The following is a 15,259-nucleotide window of genomic DNA, read 5'->3' on the forward strand; positions in this document are numbered from 1 at the left end:
TTTTTATAAATTTATTTCAAAGGAGGCGGATGACAGCAAATGGTGCATATTCAGAAAGTAGTGACTTTTCAGTGTTCTTCCAAGCTGGGGAATAAAATGAGCAGAGAGCAAAGTCTGCATTGCAGTTCACAGTAAGGATTTCAGGTGCAGTGATGGCTAATGTGAAGCAGAGGTCCGCCTAAAGACAGAGCTGAAAGAGGAAGAGTGTCTGCAGCCTGACCTGTTAGAACCTTTAAGAAGAAATCATGCCAACATGAGGTCACTATAGAGCGTTCCTTCAGAGGGAGTCGATGTGATGAGTACAGTGCAAGCATAAAATGATTTCCTGTTTTATTGCATTTTGAGTAGGTTACAGTTGTGGAATGAGCCTACCGAGCCATTTGTACATTGACCTGTGTGCTCCTGGCGGTTGGGTTTCTTAGTTTCCATTTGTACCTTAATTAACAGATTGAGTGTTCTGGCTTTTGTACCAAAATAACTCCAGCTCCAAAATCTTTGAAGTCTGATAGTGTGTCTAGAAGTTCTGTCAAAATGGGGTTCAGTTCCTGCCTGAGACCTCTGGGTACTGCTTTGTGAAAATACCTTTGAGGAAAATACGATATAAACTTTGTGTAGTGTGAACCTTTACCCCTCTTAAAAGGGAATTTCATGATCATTCCACTTGGGTTCTACTTCTGTTAGCTGGTGGATTAAGCAGACGAGATGGTCAGACAGTAAGGTATGAGGAAAGCAGAGCAAGTATCTGTTCTTATGCTGTTACTTGTGTAGCAAGTCAGTTCTGATTTACAAAGCTGTAAGAAGGAAATATTTGATGAGCGAATCTATTTCAGTACACTGTTTTGAGAGTACTTAGTTTGCTCACATACCAGGAGTTGTTGTAGGACATACAGTGAAGCTCTGGAATATGAAATTATTGTACTGAAGGAAAATAAAGAGAAGGCCTCAAGCTAGAGATACACTAGCTATTGAGAGTCAAAACATCTCCCCCTCCACCCTGGAGAAATTAAATGCTTTATTGCTTGTGGTGATAGCTATATTCTAGTTTGTAGTAGCTGAATATGAATTGCATATGGGAATTTTGGAGAAGGATTTTGGCAGGGTAAGCTCCTGGGAAATGCAGTCATCAAAAGAAATTTTAATAGAAAATTTATTTTTTAATAGAAGATGAGACAGTGATGAGAAGAACTGTCCTCTTCTAGCTTGTTTTCTTAAAGAATCAAGGCTTACAGTGTTACAGTGTGTCTCTGTCTCCATTCCTGACAGAGCTGTAAAGATCTCAAGGATATTGAATTCCTGCAAATAGGTGCTCAGAAACAGTGTTGTAATCACTTCAGGGAAAGGCTGCAGCACAAGCGCATTCCCCTGTAGAGACAAGAGACTTCCAATGGCTGGAGAAGTCACAGGTGTCCCCGCAGAGGCAGTAACTCCAGCCAGTTCCATCCTTGTAGCTTGCTGTGCCACAGGTACCAGGGTCCAACAGGAGTCTGCAGAGCCTGGAGAAACATGGGTTTGCTAGTGGCCTTGCTTGCACAACAGCTTGTTGCTTTCGTAGCACGGTTTGCTAGTTAACCCTTCTGGTGTTTTAAAAACTCACTGTGAGATATTTGCCTTGCTATTTGGTAGAAATAGATACAGATAAAATGTTTTTCATTACTCTGGGTGTTTCCAAGTGTTTCAGTGTTCTTAGACCTTACTGGTTTTGGATGAAGAAACTGCCATGCAGCTATGATTAAAACTAATGCTTGATACTGTGAGGTGTTTTAGACTGCCCACATTAAAACCAGTGTATGCTTGACTCGGGCCCTGAGAAGTGCAGCTGGACTTCTTTCTGCTGGACAGGATTTGCTGTCTTCAGCTGGAGAAACAACTGCACTTCTGAACAGCTTTAACTCTGGATCTGGCTGTAGAAAGGTCTATTTTGGTTGGAGAGGTCCAACTGTGTGTGCGTTTGGTGTTGGTTGTCAGGTTCATGATTAATTTGGGGCATTGTTATACCAGCGGTAACAATGAAGGCATTGTCACCACTAACATTTTCACTTTCCTGTGCTGCTGCGGTGCTTGTTTAATTATTTTTGCAAAAGCGATAGGTTATGGGAACCTTTTCATGTGCGAACTGTGGGGAACACGGGAATCTCTTGTTAAGAGTTGTGTATGTTTGTCATTCCCATAAGTGATGGTAATGATAAGAACTTTTAAAATTGGTTCATTGGTGTTGGTAATCGGTATCTACTGGAGATCTATGATACTTCTCAGAATCACTTCCCCCAGTCAAGGCAGTACTACTGTTTGGGTTTTGTTTGTATTATGTATTTGCTGGAAGGAGAGTGCTATTGTGTGCTTTTTGAGGGCAATTACAAACATAAAATAGATTCTCTTGAGAATGCTTTGTCTACACTCATCACAATTGGTAATTGTTTTGTGTTGTGTAAGACTTTGCATGCTGTGCTGCTTATTTGGCAGTGTGTGTGTGTGAACCTCAAAATGGATTCCCACCTCCAACCTTTTATCATTGATGTTTTAAAGGTGAATCCTAGAACAAGGCATAAAACTTCTCTGAACTCATGTATTGCTAGATGATGAATGTTTGCCAGATTAAGACCAATTTCTTCAGCCATCTTAGAAACAAAGTTTGCTGCATTGTAATGGATGCCTTTTCCAAGTAGGACCTGGATGAGGTAGTTCTCAAAAATGCAAAAAACCCCAATTACTTTCTGCATGGAAGCAGATTAAAATAGTATAGTTGTGTGTGAGGTGGGTGTCATCTTTTTGCGCCAAGTCCATTTGCAGTGGTCATTCCAAAATGCCAAGGGAAAAGGAATCCATAGCCCTCACATATCCTATCAGCACAGTGCCTTGAGGTAGAGATGGGCAAGATGCATGGAAAAAATGAGGCTTCTGCTAAACGTATTCTTTATAGGTCACTTATTGTAGTTGAAATTACAGGGAGCGTAAGAACAAGTGGTCTATTAGCAAAGCCATGAAAACAAACCGTTTGCCACTTCTAACAAATGTTGTACAAAAATATGCTCCAAATTTTAAAAATAAGTGAAGAGTTGGCAAAAAATAAGACCCAGGTTTATCTGCATTTCATCAGGTACATGGCGTCCTGGAATGTGGCCCACTGGCAAAAACATGGGGAGTGTTATCCTTTGCAGCACTGGGAATGTTCTCTGCTGAATCTGGCGCCAATGACCAAGCTTTGCTTGTTAGCTGAAGTTCACACAGACTCCTCGCCAGGCCTGCCCAGAATGCTGTCTCCTCTGACTTCCTGTGGTCTTGCATAATATTTCCTTGCTTCTTGTATAACTGCGGCTTGATCTGGTCACTGCCCAGTTTATACGGTTGACTTTTTAAAAGGCCAGTCCTGCAAACGTGCGGCTGAGCCATGTCAGTGGCAGGAGGCGTCCCGGTGGTGACGCCGATGGAAGCACCCTTCCGCAGGGAAACTGCCAGTGCCGGCAGCGGGGGCGTATGGCGATGCCGACATGTCTGAAGGCAATAAAGTTGACTGCCGCAGCCTCGTGACGAGATAAGCGGGAGGCACAGCTTTGGATTGACTGCCTTTGAAATGTGCGCCGCTGTTGCACTAATTTCTGTAACAAATATAGACATTAATTAAGGGGGGGGGGGGGGGGCAGCACCGCAGGCAGTGTTTCAATGAATGAGCACATTTTCAGAGCACTGTGAAATTCTCATTATTGTTAGTAGTCACTCAGTTAAAAGTCCTTAAGTTTGCCTTCAAAATGTGCTCCAGGTATCCCAAGTATTAATTTTAAGACAAGGATAGCAAGTCAAAGTATTTAAGAAAATAGTCTTTTCATTCTGCTGATTTTTTTTTTTAATGCTTCCACATAAGTTGTTCCTGCAATTGTCTGCTGTTAAAATATGCATTAATTCTGCTTTACTGTTGAAGCAAGTGTATTTATTAATGTTTACCATTTATTAGCCTGGATTATTTGTATGTATGTTTTGGAAGTGAATTTCGTAGCAGTTTGTGCCATGTCACTCTGCATTTATACTGATTATTTTTTAAATATTTGTGTTGGCACATGTATGTATACATATAACACTGCATGTAATTACAGAGCTTTATCATTTTCAGAAAGGCAGTTGTCTAACGTGACACTTTCTAGGACTCCCTTTTAAATGCAGTTTTCAAACTGTTACTCATGTTCTTTGGCAACCCCATTCCTGGCATGATTTGAAAAGCTGAAGAGCAAAGATTACAAAATAGTCACTGCAGTGTGTTTGTAAACTTACTCAATAGACTTTACTGATATGTGTGTTATAGTTCTCAGATTTGGTATGATCTTCCAGTTAAATGCTATCTGCTGTGAAGAAACAGAAAATCATTTTAAGAGAAAACATTAGAATTTACTTAGTCACCACAGTTGTGTTTAAATAGTCTTGTTCCATCATCTCTTCCATGAATCCAGGTTATCCAGTTGTCATAGTAACTTTGACATCAAAAAGTTCATGCTGCCTACACATGACTTCTTGCAACACTGTCTATTAATCTGGTTAATTTAATGGACAATACACTTTTACTGGTTAATGCGTGTTATGAGGCAGCCTTTCTGGCCATTTAAAAGTGGTTTATTGCCTTGTATTCTTAGGATTAACATTTTAATGACTACAGTCTAGCTAATATAATGCTTGGAGAATTGTCAAAGTAATATAGTGGTGATACTACTGACATCTAGCAGGCCATTTTATAGTATTGTGGATACCAACATTTCTGGGGTGTGTGTATTAAATATACTGCATTTTTGGCAGATGGATGCAAAGCCAGAGTGCCTAGTATGCCTTGACCATACAGTTCTAGGAGCATGGATGCCACATAAACCAGGTTCACCTCAACATGTTTTTGCCAGTGATGGAGAAAGCCACTTTATGTGCCAGTACCAAGCTTGCTTCTCACTGATGGGTTTGGAGTCCTGGATAAGCCATATATATATGAATTGCTTGGTAGAAGTAGACTGATGCTGGATTGGCCCTAAGATTAGGAAGAAGCATAAGAATTACAAAGAGTGTTGTGTTGAACATCACTTATCCATTTAGAGAACACAGTTCACGGTCAATAGAGAGGGATTTCCCCTCGAAATGGAAGCAGTTAGAAATTTTAGGACCCAACAATCTGTTTCTTTTAAAAAAGTGTTTGTCCCTTCTGTGTAAACCATCTGAGCAGTTTTAAAAGATTTCCAAAAAAACGTTTTGACTTACAAAGTCACAGAGCTGGAAACTTGCTCCGCGTATAGAATAATGAGGTTTAGAAACTCATATTCAAAATAGATGGGCTGAGCCTTAAGACATGTATCAGCAGTGTTAGAGGGGCACATGTGCTGTCTGAATCCAAATGTAGTAGCCAAGTGTTGGAGTGGTCCACAGTCACATGGGCACATTCTTCCTGCTTTTCTTTTTTCCTTTTCTTTTTTCTTTGATTATTTAGAAATGCGCAAATGGATGCTGTGGAAGATTTAAGCTTTTAATCCTCAGCTGCACAGGCAGACATATATTCACTGCCTTCAGTGGGAGTTTTGTCTGAATAAACAGCTTGGGATTGTGCACTTGTATACATGTCTAAATATGGATCTCGGTCAAGTAAACAAGCGTGTAGCTGTACGCAGTAATCTATTTGTGAAGCTGGGGAACACCCTGCATCACTTGTGTGGCTGAGTACACGGCCATGTCTCGAGCTTCATGCAAGCTTGTGTTAAGGATACTGATCACCAATCCACATGTGTCTTGCCACAGGAGGGGAGCGATAGATATCTCTGAGGGGTATAGCAGTCTCCGTCACTTGGCTTTTGGTGTGGTGAGATACCGCTCTCCTTTGAAGGATGTGTTAGGGCAGATACACACTTTCAAAATGCCTGTGCTCACAGATAAAGGCAGAAGGGAGCAGCTTGCCTAAGTGGGTGTTTTCAGCCCTACGTGCCTGCCCTTTCCTGAAGCTGAAGATCTTGCTCAGTGTTTCTCAGGCTGAACTTTTACAGGAGCAAGAATAAACTTCTTATCTAAGGAAGAGACTGTGTAAAGACTGACTGGAAATGCCAGAAACAGGGTTATGCTTGTGGTGCTAAAGAGCTTTAGAGCATTTTTCATGAACTGTGTTCTGCAGCTGGCAAAGTGGGCAACATCTGTAACATCTTCATAGGTGTTTTGCGGAGGGGAATGGGACATACTCGTGACTTTATTTAGATACTCCTCATATGGGTATTGCAGTTGAGAAAGAGTTGCTAATATTTATTTTATTTTCTTCCTATCATTTCAATTTTTTTAACAAAACTTGCCCAGAGGCTGTAGCCTGTCAGCAGGGAAAGCCAAACTTGTGATGTCACGGCAAAATGCGCCACGTCTCATGCAATATTGTGACTTGTATGCTGTAATTAGGGAGCTGTGCTGGGAATGAGGGAATGCTGTAGGTATATAACAACAATTTTATTGTATACTACAAAATCTGGTCTCACTAAGCACTGAGGACCTCGGGAGTTTTGGAACAGCTTCTCCTACTGTCTGAAGTAGTAATTGAGTACATTTAGCCGCTTCGAGGATAGGTCTAATAACAACAATTAGTACATTTATATGTTTAACTGTGCTTAAAAAGCTTAAATGGATGTGGTTGGAAAAAGTGAAATGAAAGAACTGTAAAATTAACATTAAAACCCTCACATATGCTACGGTGAGGAAGTGTAGTCCTAGCCATGATACAAAACATAGAGATCTGAAAAGCTCTCTGGTTGTCAGATCTGCCAGATCAAGCAGAAGTGAATAGTAAATGTTACCGTCGCTTATGGTGCATTGGTTTTTGTTTGCATTTTTCAAAGCATTAGGGAATGATGCGAGGGGGTGGGTGGAATAAAAATTATGAAAATACACCTTTTTGAAATGTCAGCACAGAAGTCCCAGAAAGAACGATGACATCTTGCAGTTTTCACACTTCAATTTCTCTAAACAGCAAACACAATGAATTTCTGTTTCCTTTAATAAGTAAGGATGGGAACATTTTTGAAACAAAGGCAAAGAAAAGCTCAATGGAGCTTTAACAGAGGACAAGAGGTACACTTTTCTTTTGCTGGTGCTAGTGCTCCTGCAGGCTTGGTGAGGTTGTCTTTTGGGTGGAGGTGGCCTATGCAGCACCAATGCTGCCTGGGGGCAGGGAGGGGACAAGGGGGCTCTGCCCTTTCTGTGCAACCCTGTTCACTAGCACGAATTTCTCCTGAGGAGACTGCTGTAGGTTTCCTGCTACTTGGGAGGGCTGGCAGGACAGGACCATGAGCTGTGAAGAGAGCTGATGAGTCCTTTTAGCTCTGAGTGTCATGCTGGCCTACCACAGCATGTAGTTTCAAAGGGTTTTGCTGAGGCTTGGGTGTATGCAAGACTTCGTAGCCACTAGAGTTTTGACTGAACCGACTTTCTCGGGGAGGGTGCTCAGGTGAAGGTGTATGGACAAACGTGTGGAGGCTGGGAGAATGTTTAGGGGAAGCATCGCTCTGCTTTCTGTGTCCTTCTCTAGGTGTCTGCTGATTTAAATAGGCTGATGGGAAGGTGCTGGGCTACACTAACCTCCTACCTGGCCCACTAGGGCTATTGCTGTGTATTCCTCTGTAGGCAAGGATACCCCAAGAGGGTAGAAAGGGTTGAAGAAGAGGCAAACCAGCTTTACTTCCACTGTCTCCAAATCATCAGCAAAACCCCTTCCTGCTGATTTCAGTGGCCGTACATGCTTTTTGAGCAGACATCCTCATCATTGTATATGTATGATTAATATGTGTATGAATCAACTTTTAGTCTGATGGCTAATAAGGGGTCTTATGAAATAAGTATTTTTGTTGCTTCTGCTTCATTTGTTTTGCAGGAAAATAAACATTTTCTACAAGCAACTGTAATTATTCCATACCAGTTATTCCGCCTTTTCTCCAAATGACATGTATTTTTTTTCCACAGCAAAGCAAATTTTACATACCCTTAGCACAACTCTAGCCTTGGCCTAACACTGGGGGATTACAGAGATAAGATACTAGCCACAGCTAGCATCGTCACCTGATAAACTGGAGCATCAGTAGGATGCAGAGTTATAGCCTCGAAAGGCAGAGAAAACAGCATTTAGGACCCTTTGAAAGTCTTGTTTTAGGGAGTGCATAGAGTCATGAAAAAACAGATTTTTGCAAGGATTATAGGGACCCTGTTGTTAACTTTTGCAGTAATTATTGAACTGCTTTCTTGTTGCTTAAAAACTGGTGCTTTCATTTGTTTGTCACTGCTCAATCAGTGGAGTGAAATACTTGGTAACAAATTGCAGCATGGCGAAATAGTAACATAGTCTATTTCAGGCAACATCTGAATACTGGAAACTGGTAAAATGAAAGGTGAAGATTGATGATTTAATAACAAGGTCCCCAGGACTGTGCCTTATGTATGGAAGGCAGTAATTTGCATTTGCTTCCTGTAGGGTGACTTTACTGAGGAACTGAGGACATTTAGCATATGCTGATGCTGAGACTCTTCTATACATCTGTTGTTACTTGGAAATTTTAAAGTCTGTGGTGGAGACTTGTAAGATGTTGCAGGAGAAGGAGTGAGGCACTGACAGACAGGAGAGCACTAATGTAGGCAGGGTGTGATGAGGAGAGGAGATGGTGATGTGTGCTCCAAAAAGCTGCGGGAGCACTAGAGTAGCTAATGTGGTGAAATAGGCTCTGTTTAGGAGAGGGATGTTTATATGCTAAATAGAATTGCATATACAGCAAATAGCCTTAAATATATTTTGTGGTTACTACTACTTATATACAAAGCAAAACCATAATTACAATGCTGTTCTTGTTTTTGAAACATCACTGTGTGCCAAACAAGTTGTGGATATTTGTAGGGCACAGTAATGTTAAAGATCACTCCAGTGTGAAAAGGATAGGTTTATGGCTACCAACTATATTCACAAAACCAGCTGAAGCTAAATTCTCATTCACATTGTGTTGTGAAGACTTTAACCTTCCAGTGTTGGACAATGGCTTCTGCAGCACCTGCATGCCCACAGCAAATGTCATGGGCAGTGGGTGGCTGGAGATGGGGCAGCTGGTGGAGCAAGAGACTTGTGTCCTCGACTCTCCCTTGATCCTGGTCGGGCTGTGTGATATGTGCAATGGCACCATTAATGTACCTTTGTTCTTCCCCAATGCTGTATGAACAGCTTGGGGCAGAAAAATCTCCTTAAATTGAGTTTGATGATGATGACAGTGTCTCATGAAACTCAATAGTTTCTCTTTGTTCCAGAAGGAGCTACCAGCACAATCAAAAAGGCAATTTCCAATGTATTGGTTCTTTTGTTGTTGTTGTTGTCGGTGTGGTTTTTTTAACTGTTTCAAAAAGTTCAAGCAAAAGTGCTTGGGGTTTTTTTTAATTATTATTTTATTGGTTGATCAGAGACAGTTTTAGAAGAATGAGTTCTAACTGCAGTTGGGATGACAATTTCCTAGACTGTTCAGCACACTCATTCAACAGCCCTCCCTCTCCTACCAATGTTCCTGCTGTTGTTTTAAGATAAATTATAGACATGGAATAGTATACAGGTCAGATGCCTGCAGTAAGAGCCAAAGGCTTCAGCTTTGGCAGAGTGGCCAAGCTCCCACTGACTGTATGTCCCCAGAATTCCGCCAGGTTAGCCATAGGGTATTGAACTTGCTCCTCTAGTCCAGGTTGCAAAGCTCATGATCTCAAATTACGCAAATTATTCATTGGACCTCTGCTCAAAACAAAAAAAGAATGTGAGCACCCCCAAGTCCCTTTGTAACACTTAATCATTTTAATACATTAGAAAAATGTAGAAAATTAGAAAAAACAATACATTGGAAAAAATACACTATGACAAAATGTTTCTAGGTTTGCAGTAAAGGATTTGTTTTGTCATCCTTTCACAGCACATTTTAAAGAGTGTAGGAAACACTAACTTTTGCAGGCACAAGAAAAGAAACTAACTGAAAATGTGGTGATTTCATGGTTTTGCCTGCCCTGCTTATGCCCTGTTCAATACTAATGGGACTGTATGGGATGTAAATGGCCACAGCACTTTTGCTGTTACATATAAACTAAATCTGGGGAACTTTTAGTGTTTTTTATGCACAGTGAACCTCTGGGAAAGCTTCAACCTTTGACCTCTGTAGTGGGTTATGACATGGAAGAATCATAAGAGCTTGTTTTAGACTCATCTGTGGAAAGCTGGTTAAAAATATTCAACTACCATGTTCTTTCTCCTCCCCCATCTCAGTAAAGGTCCTCTTAAAATACATTCTGTGTGATTTCATTTTTATCATTAATTTGGGAGCCCCGTAGCCAAGCCTACTTGTAAGGAAATTATTAAATTATATTCATGTTTGTGCTCTGAAATTGCCTTGGTGGTAGTCCAAGAAGTATTTTCTTGGCTCTTCCAAATTTCCATGTGCTCTAATATTAATCTATTTTCATCAACATGACCTGCCCCAGCAATAAAATTTGTTTTCTAATTGGTCATGTAATGATTGCTGAAGGGACATAAAAACTAAACTAAATTTATCTCAGGCTTTTAAAAAATTTATTCTAAGAAAAATGAAGTTTTTATTAGAAAATGCAATGGCATTTGACAGTATCAGTGGATAATTTGTCACAAAACTGAATAGTCATTAAAGAAATTATGGTAGCAGAGCTCTTTAATTTTGCTTTTACAAAGTAGAATATTCTTTCTTTGAAATGCCTTGTCACTAGCTATTAATTTTGCATTATATGTTAATAAATGTTTATGCTTGGGTTGTAGTGGCAATTTCAGACTGAACAACCTGTAATTACATTATTTATTGCCTTTGAGAAAGACCCCTTTTATGTGGTCTGTATATCACAAACTAAAACTATCCCAAATATCTAGAATTAAAGATTTTTTTTTAATTATTATTTTAAGGCTAGCACAGGCGGTCTTTGAAGCAAGCCAGAACATCTGACTGTCAGTTCAGACTTTGAAATTCTGGTTTGCTAACATTTTTTTTTTGTTAAGTAAAGGTGAAAGTATATTTCATGCAAGAACAGAAGTTACTTTATTACTTAGGAGAATGGCTGTTGCTAATGACTATTAGTTGCATCTTTAGAGCAGTCAATAATATTTTGTTGTTTTTCTTGCAAAATTGTTTGTGATTGAAGTCATTATACTGTCACTGAAATGGAAAGGCCACTGTTTGCCCAGAACAGCTGTGTAGTTACATTAGCTTCTATAAATAAGTTTATTATTTTAGATGAAATTTATAAAGCAATCTGTTTACCTCTACTGGAGTAAATAGAATAGCTGAAAACACACCTAAACAAAAAAAATGAAGAGGAGCATTGGAACAACATAACATCCTCCAAGAGTTCTTTATGCATATTTAATATTTTAATCAAACACAACTTCTCTGTGGTTTTGTGGTCTTAAGAAAAGTGGAAGGAAGGAAAGTGCTATTTCACTCTTCAGCTGACTGAAATGTAGTAATTTCCTTGTTTAAAATATTGATTCTCCCCAATTGCCCCAAGATGTTTTTAGAGGCAGATAGAACTGAATAGGGAAAAAAATATTAAATGTGAAAATATGAAAACTTCCATTAACTGTGTGGACAGAATAAAAGCATCAGCGTGCACTCTATTCTTCTTTTGAAACACATATTGGTTAGATACAGAGGTTTCAGTACCATGTATGCTGAAAATGTGGTCTAAGAGCTTTAATTTACCTTTGTCTGTCAATGTTAATGGACAGAGCAAGTGCTGGAGCTGCTGTAAAACAAATCTGTTTTTCTTTTGTCTGCTGTGCCAGGTAATGAAATAAAAGCTAAATTATCACTGATAAAAGTAATTTGCAGAAAAGCAATGATAAAAATATAACAGCAGAGCTTGCCATTAGCAGTCTAAATGGATAATGTTTGCTAGCGCTTGTAACCTACTTCTTTCTTCTGGTTTTTATTGTCTTCTTCCCCTTCCCATGCTAGCAAGGGCCTTTTCAGTAGTGGCTTAGAGCAATCAAATTATGGGTTTGCTAAGCCCCGGCAGGGGTAACTTTCTGAGGGATAACTACTATTATTTTTTTTCCTTCTTTTTCTGTACTGCAGTATTGCCAAGTCAAAGCATGTACACAGTTTGAAGTGTGGTTATCAGTATAATTTTATCCATCCCAACTTGAGGAATGTATCTGCTAATGATGAAAACTGAGAAAATGGTTTATCTGGTGTTTAGGTGAGACTTATACTTTCCTTTCTGTCTGTCTGTCTTTCTGTATGTCTGTGTCTTTTTTTTTTTTTAATTTAATTTTTTTAACTGTAAGATAGAGAAGTTTGAAGTCATGTCCCAGTTGCTCACAAAAACTCAGAAATGGGAAGGCAAATGTACAGAGTTCTGAGCCCCTGGTGTTTGTGCGTGTGCATGATGATTCTAATGTGTGCATATATAAATATACACAGACATGCACAAACATTTAAATCTTAGAATTTCCCTGTAAACCAGCCTTATCTCTCTTGAAATTGAGTCATCATTTTTTAAATGCTTGGACTTCAGATTACTTTTATGACGGGAAGCCAGTGTCCAGGGTAAAACTTTAGCCCATAGGGTACTTGAAGGATGATTGGTTTCTTGTAAGAGCTGGACATGCTCATTGGTACATTTGTAGTTCATAAAAGTATTTATTTAAAGATGTTCAGTTGTGAATGACTAAATAGCGAACAACTGCTAAACTCTAGCTGCAGTACCTAAAAGTATTCTATGTTTGCAGCCTGGACGCTGCTGTACAGTACTTGCCAGCTCGCAAATGTCAAAGACAGTTACCCTCTCACATTCCTAAATGGTTTGCCTCTGACCATCCTTCAGAAAACCTGCCCTTTCTCCAGCACTCCTCCAGCTATTGCTGCCAATTGCTGTTTTGCTGTGCGGCTGCAATGGCTGTAATCCTTGGGAAGCCCAGGCCTTGTTGGTCCAGGCAATCTGAGAAGACACAAGAACACCCTCTCCTTGCCCCCAAAGATAAGACAAGGGTGCCTTGAAAGCTGGGGAAACCCCTCTTGTGTGTGTGGCTGTTCAGAGTATTAGCTAGAGCACACAGTCTTGCTGGTGCTGGTCAGACAATTCCTTTAAAGGTGCAGGTTTATACAATGTGCAAAGCTACTATTGTTTACTATTTTATTGTGCATAAATATCTTGATTTTTTTCATGTGTAACATAGGAGAAAATATCACATGTATGAACTCTCTAAAGTACTTTTATCTGATAAAAACCTTTGTGTTAATCCTGTACTTGTTATGGGTCTGTATTATCCTGAAGTGCTTCACTATTGTGGCTGAACACTGTTGTTACAAATTTATAACATTATAATACTTTGAGCTTTGCTTCTGTATGATGTTCATTCTGTGTGTCATGCTTCATTCCCTCTGCAGCTTCAAAGTGTTTAGGAAAAAAAGTGTGCTATAAAAAATGTGTTTATAGCAGAACAGATAATTAAGTTATTCTTTTGCAATACTGTTCAAATAAGTGAAAGTTGCCTTCAAAGATGCATTTAGTAGCATAATAATTAGACATCAATATAACAGAATAATAACAATAATGCCATATCAGAAGAAAACCTAAATATTAGTTTACTGATGTCAACCCAAATTTATGGCAATAACCTGAAAGCATGGTGGCAGAGGTCTGCTTGATGGTGTAGAGTAGCAGCTGTAGTCCGGCTTTTAACAGGCAGGCAGGATGTGCTGCACAAGCTGATTCTGTTCATGGCATGCTAAACACAACTTGAATGAAGTAAAACTTTGATGAACTGTCAAAGCTGTATCACCATAACTAGATAGCAAAGCAGTGTAATGTGTTGGCACCGTGTTTACATACTGGTTAACAAAACCAGCAGAGAACAAAATGGAGTAGCAAAACTGATGCTCATTTAGAAACAAAGGGCAGAGTGTGAACACCAATGTACAAGTAGAAATAGGGGTAGCTCTGCTGTTTGTCGTATTTGCATACATATTTGTGATCTCGTAGGTACATATGGATGTTGGATAAAATAATTTTGCTGCAGAAAATTGTCTCCTATTCCCTGATGACAGAGTGAAATAAAGGGGTAGACCACAAAACCACTGAAAACTGCAGCACTGCAGCATGAAGCTTTGAGAGCTTTAGGAAAATGCTGTCTCTGCTGAAAACTCAGTGTAAAATACATATGGAGATGCACACTACTGCAGAATTAAATCCTGAGAATGGCTGGTCTTAGACTAAGCTCTTGTTTGAACTTTCCATCCATCTTCACGGAGGAGATTGCAAGTGCTCAACACCTCCTGGCCTGTGATGCGAGTGTCAGAAGCACACTAGAAAATTAGCCATTTTAGGTAGTTTAGGTGAGCAGTCAGACCAGAGATAAAGCATGTAAGACCTGAGATGTTTGGACAGACAGCTGTGAAAAGAAGTTTATTCAGGCCAAAACTGGAAAAGGCAGTGCAAAAGGCTTTTCAGTGACTGAAATTGTCTCTGCTTCGAGGGAGAGTTGTCCTCATTGGGAGAGTGCTTACCTTTCTGAGAAGGGCTGGGAGTGGTCTTGAATGTGCAAGTGCTAGCATGGGGCTCACTGAGCAAATTGTCATGGGGGCTTCCCATGAGTGAGGACGGTGCAAGTTGGTGGGCAGCAGCATGGGGAAAAATATTTGAGCCTACAGAAAATAGATCCTGATGTAACATTTATTCTAGATTATTTTTTTTGAGGACCAAGTTGTATCTGCACAGTTGTAGTCATGTATGTTTATATGAAGGTACTGCTTAAGGTGTATTTTTATCCTTTCTATACAGTTTTTATGCAGTAACTTTTCTTCTTCTTTACAGTATCCTTGTGGAGATGAGAAGTGGCTCCTTCTTTAAGACCATTTCTGATCTACTAAGTCTTGATACATCAGGCTGCTGAAGCTACTGGGTGGGCTGGGCCCTTTTGTTCTTAAGTGTTATTCATGGAGCTAAACAGAATTAATCTTTGTCCTTCTGACTGCTTTCAGAGCTTGGTTAATTAGGGTGATCGATACTTGCATAACTGGGACTTCACAGGGTCCAGATGTTCCTGTATTTCAGCCACACTTGCACCTTTTACCCTGTGTGAAGCAAGACACTTAGGGTGAAAAGTTCTCCGCTTCTCTCTTTATCTAATTCTAGGTCTGCACTTCGAGATATTTTCCATGCTCTTGAGGTCTTTCTACACCCATGGGACTTTTTTTGGTTGTCTGCTTTCCCTTTCCTCTCCCTAAATCTGCTGACA

General features: G+C 39.8%; 1 protein-coding gene across 2 annotated transcripts in view; it reads left to right on the top strand.

Annotated features, from left to right (window-relative positions):
• EPAS1 (endothelial PAS domain protein 1) overlaps nucleotides 1–15,259 on the top strand; it is a 79,661-nt gene that overhangs the window by 12,399 nt on the left and 52,003 nt on the right. Inside the window, exon 1 of one of the 2 annotated variants that reach the window (XM_075042855.1) lies at nucleotides 12,185–12,219. The exons of the other annotated variant lie outside the window; for it this stretch is intronic. Coding sequence (XP_074898956.1) covers nucleotides 12,185–12,219 — 35 coding nt within the window. Of the gene's footprint in view, nucleotides 1–12,184; nucleotides 12,220–15,259 lie in introns of those variants that run through there. 2 annotated transcript variants of the gene reach the window in all.

Source organism: Buteo buteo, chromosome 12, assembly GCF_964188355.1.
Source record: "Buteo buteo chromosome 12, bButBut1.hap1.1, whole genome shotgun sequence".
Classification (NCBI taxonomy): domain Eukaryota; kingdom Metazoa; phylum Chordata; class Aves; order Accipitriformes; family Accipitridae; genus Buteo; species Buteo buteo.